We start from the raw sequence: 10,600 nt of genomic DNA on the forward strand, positions 1-10,600 counted from the left end.
CAATTATTCAGATTTCAAGAATTCATGATGGCATCCATAATCAAGACATTATGAAGTCATCCAACATCCTACATTACATCATCAATCTTTGCATGGAGACTTCAAAGCAGGAATCATCAAGGTATAACATTCCAATTTTAACATTTCAATTTATATCTATCCTTTGACCTTTTTAAAGGCATACTTTACACTTCAATTCTATTTCAATTTCAATTCAATTTTAGGGTGAATTCCAAAACCAAGGATTGACCTAGGAAAACCCTATCAACAACACAATCTTTTATTTTGTGTGTAGGTGACAAGTTCAGATGACATAATTGCAAATTCAAGAAGAGAAGACAAAGACATTAGTTCTAACTTTTGCAAAGGCAAAAAGTAGAGGACAAGGTCACCCCACACACCTATGTTCGACAACTTTTCGATGAAACTTTAGAAGATCATTCAAGATTACATTTTGATCCCAGAAAAGACATCTTTTTCTCGCATATGACATTCTAAGGACAAGGTCATCCAGAGAATCATTGTCACACACTTTTAGGCTTAGATTTAAGACACAAGTTCCTCTCAACTCCCTAATTCTAGATATTTACTTGTGTCTGCATATCAAATCTGAATATACTTGTTCATGTTGGTTTATGTCAATTTTACACCTTTAGCCATGAATCTTGCATTCAATTCACATCTTTCTATAGCTCATTTTCAACTCAAACAAGAAGATATGAATCCACCTTGTGCTTAGTCCTTTTCTTAGATTTGTGATTGGGCCAAGTGGATCATCTCTCTCCTTAAATGTAACCATTGTGAAAATAGGTCTAGTTCTTAGTCTATGTGCCTATATTTGTCAGCCCTATTTCCCAATATTACAAATTGTCACGACATCTCATCATGCATTGCATGCAATTAATTACAAATAAATATACCAAATGTGCATACTACATCTTCAAGGATCATTAATTTTATATTTTCTTTCTCATGTAAATATAAAATTAGCACTAGAGCAATACGACATTAAATTAATATTTATTTTGGAAGCTATCATGCATCTATAACTTACTATTTTTGGACAACTAGACTTAATATTTTTGGACAATTAGATTTACTATTTTTGGAAAGGGGACATGACATGATCATTCCTTTCTCAAATTGTACCAATGTTCTCCTATATATATATATACACACACACACTTTAGATGAATCCACTCTACTTATACTGCAAATAAAAGTAACAAGTACCAAAGTTGAAGGACTATGACTTTGGCAATGGTATTGCATCTAAGACATTCAAAACATCTATAAGTTGTCAATTAGTAACAAACCTAGAATCCCTAGCTTTGAGATAAGATTAATGTTTCCCTAATTTATAATTGAATCTAAATGATTTGAGGTAATAGCTTCAAGATACATATTATGTAAATGAGGGTCAATAATTTCTCATAGAATTTGTTAAAACTCACAAAGAAAACCATTAATTGGGATATTCATAATTTTTAGCTTGCAAGTTACAATATTTATCACTAAAAACCAATATTAGTAATCTTAAGTAACAAGAAATGATGATAATATTCAAATCTATACATCAAAGCATCATAATATTTAGATCAATAAATCATAACATCATTAACATTTGAATCAACACATCATAACATATTCCTCATAATAAAACATATCACGAATTTCTTGAAAATGCTTGCAAACTGCAATCTCAAGGTTGATCATCCTTGTATTGCAAGAGCATGGAATCTGGGCCACTCTTCTATCCCTCAATCCACCTTGGAGAATGGTAGTCCTCCTCGATCAAGCCTAAGAGCATTGAAGTCTGGTTGTCCATTCCACCTCCTAGCCCATGAGCATGGAAAATTGGCAGTCCATTCCATCTATAGGTGGCGTACTTGATAAGAGCATGAAGACTAGTCATCCTTTCACCTCTCATGAACTTGGAAGGCTTGATGCCCTTCCTATTTGCAAGACACTTCCAAAATCCAAGACATTATTCTTCAAAGATCTTGCTAAACTATTTCCAATTAAATGCATTTTGATGAAATAATAAATGTATTCTCAAATGATTGCTACAATTATATTTTGGAATATTATTATTTACTACAATAAGTTTCTATTCTAAATTGATGTCTAAGTGATTGATATTTGAAAGATTGATATTTGAATGTTTTGAGGCTAACATTGTTAATGTTTGTATGTTTGTTTGATTAATGAATTGACAATTTATGATGATGATCTGCTAATTGATGATTGCTTTGATGGATCCATGAGTGATGATTGAATGAGTGGTGATTTGATGCATTGGTGAGTGATGATTAATAAGCAATCCTTGAAAGCTTGGAATGATTTCTCCTTTGTAATTTATTGGTGAAAGAGACCACTTTTCATAAGAATTGAGTGACTACCATACATTGCTTCCTTTTGAGAATAATAAATTATTTTCCAAATTGATCTCTTTCGCATGTTCTCCTCAAATGAAACCTTCTCTCTTTATATCTTCAAATGTGAGGAAGAAGTCACACCTCTTCATCATATCTGCCCTTTGCAAGAGTCACAACCTTTCACAATTACCACCCTTTGAAAGAGCACAACTTCATAATTTCTACCCTTTGAAAGAGTCATTAATTCTTCCTTGATCGACATGCTCAATTATTTTTTCCTTCATTTGCTCAGTTCACGATTTGATGTTGATGATCCATAGATATCATGCTTGAGGGAGTTGTCTCTTCATTACATGCCTTTTGACCATTCATTAAACTTAATTAAATTTTAATTATATTATATTTTTTATTTTTATATTTTAATTTATCATTAAATCCCATTTCTAGAAAGGGGACATTAAATTCATCTAGGAAACTTTATTACAAGCAATTTATGAAAGTCTAATGAAGATTTTCCAAGGTAAAGAAAGGAAAAGGAATGTCTCATGGTCCACGATGTTAGCAACCTAACTTATAGTTGGCTTTTAGCATATGGGACTACAATTTCTTCCTTTCATTGCAGTTGTAATTCAATACAAGGTGTAAATACCTTATTTCTTATAGAACTCAAAGTGGCGACCTTTCCTTAAAAAAACAGAAGTTTTCTATTGATAGACCTATTAAAGATTACACAATTTGCACTCATATGATTTCATAGTGTTTGGAATTTTTTCCATCGTCCCCTCCCTTTTATCTAGACAGATAGACCTGTTTATGATCATGAAATTTGATACGAAACAAAAAAATTCAGAATAAAAAACCAGAAACAAATTTAAAAACTTTTTCAATGAACTTGTAAAAAGACCATATGAAAGTATTGCTCCAAAAACTCGTTGTGATGGGCCAAAAAAACTTTGTAATTATCAGTAAACCACCTAGTGAACCGACCAAAGGGCTTCATTAATAGATTGAATTTATCACAATCGGGAAAGAAGGTCTTCCAGAAATTGCACGCCTTTGATGGAGTCCTGTTTGAATGTTGACCGAGTGGAAAATGCACGAGGTTTATCTGTAGCAAATCATGTCTCACATGACGACTAACGCTATTTATTTTTGGATTTGTTAAATAATTTTTTAATTATAGATGTGTTACACGTGTCAAACACATGTGCCTCTTGGCAGGTATCGACAGACAACGACGACTCCTGAAAAAAAGGGTGTCCGCTTCTCCAGAAGGTTCTATTTCAATATTTACTTGGGCGGGACTTCGTTATAAATATTCTCCCTATTCACAATTCTCGCACAAAACGGTCGAGGCGAATTTATTTTCATTTCATTAGAGGTCGAGGCGAATTTATTTTCATTTCATTAGAGGTAATTACGATTCCTTCTCTGTCTTGTTTTGATTTTCTCTTCTGGTTTATTTCGAGTTATCTGTTCATTTTATTTTGCTTAAGGTTTGCTAGATTTTGAGAGGTTCGAATTAGGGTTTGAATTAGGAGTACGGGGATTGTTTTTAGGATTCGTTGAGTTTTTTGAAATGGGTTGGGGAGATTTTAAGGGAGTTATCCTTTTAAAGAATAAAATGATAGGTCAATCTTGCCAGAGAAAAAAATTAATGGGATTACCATTTGTTTAGGTCAATTTTAGGGAAAAATTTGCAATTTGTGATTATTGCGTGTGAAATCAGCTAAAATTAATAGCTTGGTGTCTGCTTGAATGAAAATTGGGTTGATAGTTCATGGAAATTTTTCTCACTGATCTAAATGTTTGCAATTGGATGTTTCAGAGGTTTGCATATAGATTGTTGCGTTGCGGATATGGCAGAGGTGAGTTCCATATTTGATGTAGCTAATTGTTTTTTGAAAAAAAATTGTGTGATTCAAATGTATGAGTTCTGTCTCTTAAAGTTTTAGTAACTTTGTTTGGTTTCACTTTATTTTGTGTTACTGCATGATTTTGAGTTGTCTCGGATATTTTATGTTTCCACGGTTCATAGTGATGATGGCTTAAATTTTTCCTGTGCAATTAAAATGTGTTAAATATTTTATCATACGTTCTTTACCTTGGAAATCTAATTCATCATCTGGTTTTCTGTCTGAGAGTCGTGTATTAGTCCATCTCGTACAAGATCCAGTCTCAAATGCACCTGAGCACAACTAAATCTAAAGCCAATTGTCGAAATTATGCTATGTATCCTTCCTGGAATTGAATTCTGGGGGATTAGAGAAACAGGCATTCAAATGGGAAGTTCATGTGGGTAGCTACTGTATTGTTTTTATTTCTAATCTGGAAAAATCTCAGGCGAGGTCATGAGCTGTTGGTAATGACAAATTCGGTATTTAATCTTCAAAACATCTTCTATTAAGGCGGGGTAGTTCTTAAATGGATTCATACTTTGAGGGCCACAACGGGCAACATGAACAGTGGGGCTATGGCTTGAGAGAAATTTGAAGGGGCTATGGCTCGAGAGAAATTTGAACCTAGTTTGTTCTTCTAGTGTACCCCAATGTTAGTCCAATATGATCCCTCTTCTATAGGGATGTTGCAACTTTCTGCAGTATACATTATCCTGCACTTCGTGATGGTTAAAGTTCAATTGTCTCGCTTTGAAGATTTTCCTTCTCTGTAAAGAAACTTTCTATAGTTATCAGAGAAATGAGTTCTAGTTTAGCTGAATGGTTGATGGATTTAACATAGCTCTTGGGAAATCTAATTTTCGATAGAACAAACAGACAATGTGGATGGTCAAAGATTATTGCGGTCGCCCTCTGGTCCTATTTTGTTTTTAGAATTCTTAGCTGTCATCATCTTCCACACATGGAGGCATTCAGAGAAATGAGTTTGAGGTTAGCTGAATGGTTGATGGATTTAACATAGCTCTTGGGAAATCTAATTTTCGATAGAGCAAACGGACAAAGTGGATGGTTAAAGATTATTGCGGCGGCCCTCTAGTCCAATTTTGTTTTTTTGGAATTCTTAGCTGTCACCATCCTCCACACATGGAGGCACCTATACACATGGGTTATGCCTTTGTTTTTAGAAATCTCTGCTGTCATATCCTCCACACATGGAGGAATCAACACCCATGGGTTCCGTCTTCATTTTTAGAATTCTTTGCTGTCACACATCCAACACACATGGAGGGCATCAATATTCATGGGATCTTTCTATTCTTCTTATCTTGTGGTCTAGTGAAAGGGGGGAGGGATTCCTGAGTTTGTTGATATAGCATTTTTTCGACAATTGGCTTTAAATTTCCAGAGAAGAAATGATCATAACTATTGAGACCAATCATATGTTGTCACATGGCTTAAAGATGTTTTCATGTGGGTTTCACAAACATTGAGGAAACTTTCCCTTGCTTAAAGTAGCTTCTCTGGTTGAATTTCCGATCTTTGGGACTCCGAAGTACTTACATTTCCTGGAACCTTCTGGTGCAAATAGATCAGTGATAGGCCTCTACATGGAACCTCAACCTTATACGATGGGTATTTTAGTAGGAGATACTCCCATCTTCAGATTCATTTTCAATGCGATGCATTACATTGCTATGTATCTCATAGTTGGAGAGGATCAAGGGTTGTTGCTCAGAGAGAGAAGGGGTGATCACTATTACTATGCGGTTTATTGCTACTATGTGGTTTGTTGGATTGCGATGTATCCAATAGGTGAGAGAGAAAAAAGAGTTATTTCTGAGAGTCAAAAGGGGTGATTGTTATCAGTAGAAAGATAACTTTTGTGGGTGGAAATTGAAAATACTTCTTGCTTAAAAACAATTATGTAAAATTGAAAATAGTTCTAGCTAGGACTTGAATGTAGGACCTCAGAGTGGCATGCTTGGGTATCATACCACTGATATACTTGCCTCTTATAGGTTGGACCTTGCAGTGGCATGCTTGGGTGTTCGACCACTGAAATATTCCCCCTTATAGGTTGGACCTTGCAGTGGCATGCTTGGGTGTTCGACCACTGAAAAGTGGCATGCTTGGGTATAAAGTTATAGGTCGTTATTTTCATGTTGTCTGCCGATCATCCAAGAGTTACTCTCAAATTCAGGCATTGGCTTGAGTCCACCTAGCTAGGGAGTGAAGCCATTTTGAAAGGCACAAGCAAGCTCGGACTTGAATATAGGACCACTCGTTGGTACCTCTTAAAAGTCCCTCACAAGTTCTCTGTCTCCTGCATTGTGGATTGACCTTCCAACACATTCTCCACTCATGAAATTAAATAGGTATAGCCTTTCTTATTTGGTTTCTTCCCTTTCTTATTTGGTTTCTTCAAAACGGTTTGAATTCTTCAGTTTTGGCAGGTTGATGTGGCTGTTTGTTTGTTGCTTAGGAAACTATCATTGGTTTCAAAGTGGTTCTGTGTGCAGGTTATACGGGTGATGCTCATTAAACATGAAGTTATTGAATAATAATTGTCAGTATTATGCAGTTTTCTCATGTCTGTACAATGTTTTGTGCATGACTGTGCTATTGCCTCTGTATGATTTAATAAGGAATATTTCTACTACTAAAAAATAACTTGTAAATTTTTATGTGAAAATAAAAATAGTACAAGTCTGTTATGTATTTTTGTAGTCATTTTAGGTGCTTTTGTTTTGCATTATATACCATTAGTTCAAGAAAATCCAGTGTAATTTATATGATTTATTTGAGAAACCTCTTTAAGAAGCTTTTCAATTTTAGAAGGGTTGCTGCTTATAGGCGATGCATACATATGCAAAGAAACTTCATTTTAAGTCTCCTAACGTTTGGAGACACAGGTTTTTGAGACAGTTTGCGAGACGAGTACCAAGGGTCAGGGTATGAGGCTGCTGCTAAGTATGCTTTGAATAGATATGAAATTTAGAAGAAACATTGAAGAGTTTTTTATTTAATTAATATATTTCTTGTAAATGGTAATTGTATTTTAGCTCTTCAATGCGTGCTGAGAGATTTTTCGTAGTTTAAATTCTGGCAATTGAAATTCATTTATGCTTTTTAATATTTTATAATGGAAATACTACAATGCTATTAACATAGCCCAAGTCACAAGGGTGGTATCGTGTTTGAATGGTTCTATTGTCGTTTGAAAATTTTAAATTTATATGAAACTCATTTTGCAGGAGGGAGAGAAGGTTGTGTTAAATGTCTATGATCTGAGTCAAGGACTTGCGCGTCAACTCTCTTCTAGCTTTCTTGGAAAAGTTATTGAAGGAATCTGGTAAATAGATCTTCAGAACTATTTCTTGTTACATTCTGTCTATCTGTACGATTTCATTGATTTTAATCTGTAATCGTCATGTTCCTGTATGTCAATATGATTTTAACCTGCTGCTCAATAATGGCCTTCATGATTTGTTGGGGATTTTAAACTTATATGGTTCACGTCTATGTTATTGGTTGGTCCCCTCCAATGCCAAAATCTGTGTCCAAATCGTACCCGCCCTGGATTTGGAGCCAATTCGTCAGGGGTGCTGTTTAGGTGCATATGAACATTTGTAGACTAACATTTGCTTCAGGCTTAAGGTCCTGGTCCCCAATATGGAAGAGATCATAATTTTTCTTACCATCTGTAGGGTTCTGATAGCTTGTTGCTGACTGCGTAGCATAACTAATGATTTGTATTACTGAAGAGAACTGATGAACTGGCGAGTATGTGAGAGGGCATTACTGACATGCATAACTGATTTGTTCCTGCAAGACGAAATTTGTTTTAATTTTTTCTGCATAGCTGATTTACCCTGCAAATATAGAACTACTAATGCTAAATAGGAGGGACCTCATACAGTCTTAATAATAGATTGGTGAATGTCCATATTACGCAACCATTTGATTATCAGATATTGCAGGCAAAACGTGTCCAATGGAAACAATCTTCTTTCTTCTATGACCACTGCATAAGTTTGTGAATTATGTGCTCTGAATGTGTGGAATTGTCAACAGACCAACTTATCTATTGACATGTAGCATTAAACAATTTGTAATTTCCAGAATAATCAAGTACATGCCATTATCTTCATAAGAATTATCCAATGATATGTTATTCGAATTGAAGTGAAATGTTTGTTTGTATGACATATTTTGTCTTTTGTAGCAAGTACTGATTTTTTTTTCCTTGACATATTTTTACTCACAAGAGTTGTATTTGCTTGTTTTGGGCAGGCACACAGGCGTGGTTGTCTATGGGAAGGAATATTATTTTGGCGGAGGGATACAACACAACCCTGCAGGGGAAACTCCTTATGGAAAGCCTTATAAAGTTGTGGAATTGGGCGTCACTTATATACCTATGGAAATGTTCGAAGAGTATTTGGAGGAAATAAGTCCACGGTACACAGCTGAAACTTACAGTTTATTGCACCATAACTGTAATAATTTCAGCAGTGAGGTTGCACAGTTTTTGGTTGGCTGTAATATTCCAGATTTCATTCTTAGATTACCAGATGAAGTGATGAACAGTCCAATGGGTCCATTAATAAGTAAGTTTTTTAATCAAAATTTTAAAGTTTTTGCATAAAATGGTAGAGTCAATCCATACAAATGCGCTTAGAATCCATTTCTTCACATTCTATGTACTTTTAATCCATGTCTTATTGAAGATTATATTGTTTCACTTTCTCTTACGTTCAATAATATCTAACTTTTCCTGCTTTCTACAGTGCCAATGATAGCACAATTTGAATCAACATTAAGATATGGAGGGGTACCTCAAGTTCCGCATCGTGTTGCTTCATCATCCACACCTACCTTTGCGCAGCAACAAGGAACGCTGGATATTGCAAGTAAGGCAAATGATGGAGCGAGCTCAGAACAATCCGTTGGTTCTGGATCAGTAAATGCAGAGTCTGCGGTTGAAAGTAAGTCTAGCACCGACATACCACCTGCAGTAAAACCTGTGGATTATAAGTCAGGTGACTCACAGAAATCGGCCATGAAAGAGCCCGATAATTCCAATATAGATCCTGCCAAAAGTTCTTTGAATAATTCAAAGAAAGATGTTATTGATCCTCTGGGCGATGCAAGGGCCAGAGTCCAAGAGGAAATTACGAGTGAATTTGCCAGATTAATGGCGAGTGGTGGCTTGCGGGCAAGTGAGGCAGCAGCACTTGCCACAAGGCGAGTAATGGAGAAACATGGCACTCCAACTGCTACACCTCGGGGTTAAAGTTAATCCTTAAAGTTGATATGCCTAAATTTAGGTTGTATTTGGCACATTTTTTGTCGTGAAGGGATGATAGAGAAAATAATTGCACTGATTTCACAATTTGTATTATTTCTGGTGCTAATCTTAACGATTCTATGAAACATGGATCCTGTCAAGAAACTGCACCATTGATTAAGGGTTCTAATTCTGTGCCCTGTATTCTGTCTTTTAATTACCACGAGGAAATATTTTTACCATTATTTCAATATGATTTATTTCAACTGATAGTTCTTGATGTAGTAATGGTATATGATTTTGTATTTCCAATTCCAATGATTTTCTAAGTTTAAGATTGCTACAAACCGTTTTCTGTCTTGCCGGTGCACTTGTTCTGTTGTAAGCTAAAACAGTTGCTTCCAGGTGACATTATTTTTAGCTCTAATAGTTACATCAGGGAGGAGGCTTTGAATGTTTCTAAAAGACTCGAGATACTGCTGAAGTTTGTTTCAGTTCCCAAAACTCCAAACGATGAGAGTTGAATTAGGTTAAGAATTTTCACATGAGTAAATAAATCCGTAGTTTGGCAGGATTTTCTGTTTATGCAATAAAAGAGGATTCTTTATGAACAAAAAAGATATTTTACAGAAAGTCAGAAACTTAGGTTCTGCTTATATAAGAACTTTATAGAATTAAACTAAGCCTGCTTACGATCCATGACCAACTGAAGACAATTAAACTGGCAATCATACTGAAATATCATACCTTAGTAGTATCACTCTGGCTCATGCAGGCTCAGCTCCTGTTAGAGCTTCTGTCGGTTATAACAGGCCTTTTATGGCAATGCTTTGATCGTTTCTTGCGCAGAAGTAATATACTGATAATCGTTTGGGTGTCTCCGTGATTCCTTCTGGTATATGCTTTTGGTAGATTCTCTGAGATACTAATGGTGAAAATGCATGCGCAGGCCGTTTTACCTTATCATTTGGGCCCATTTCGATTAGAGTTAATTTTTTTTTAAGAACAAGAACGTGATCCTTATCTGTTCCTAT

General features: G+C 35.3%; 1 protein-coding gene across 2 annotated transcripts; it reads left to right on the forward strand.

Moving 5' to 3' along the window:
* The first annotated feature begins 3,627 nt into the window (after positions 1-3,627).
* LOC131069676 (uncharacterized) lies at positions 3,628-9,832 on the forward strand. Of its 2 annotated transcripts, none has more exons than XM_058005186.2 (5): positions 3,628-3,759; positions 4,207-4,246; positions 7,531-7,628; positions 8,570-8,886; positions 9,067-9,832. In XM_058005186.2, the coding sequence occupies exons 2-5, from the start codon at positions 4,238-4,240 to the stop codon at positions 9,570-9,572; spliced, it is 930 nt and encodes a 309-aa protein (XP_057861169.1). In that variant the 5' UTR covers positions 3,628-3,759; positions 4,207-4,237; the 3' UTR covers positions 9,573-9,832. The 2 variants fall into 2 exon arrangements, with proteins under 2 accessions (XP_057861169.1, XP_057861168.1); XM_058005185.2 differs by having other exon boundaries at positions 3,638-3,791.
* Positions 9,833-10,600: the final 768 nt, after the last annotated feature.

This window comes from Cryptomeria japonica, chromosome 11 (genome assembly GCF_030272615.1).
Source record: "Cryptomeria japonica chromosome 11, Sugi_1.0, whole genome shotgun sequence".
Lineage (NCBI taxonomy): Eukaryota > Viridiplantae > Streptophyta > Pinopsida > Cupressales > Cupressaceae > Cryptomeria > Cryptomeria japonica.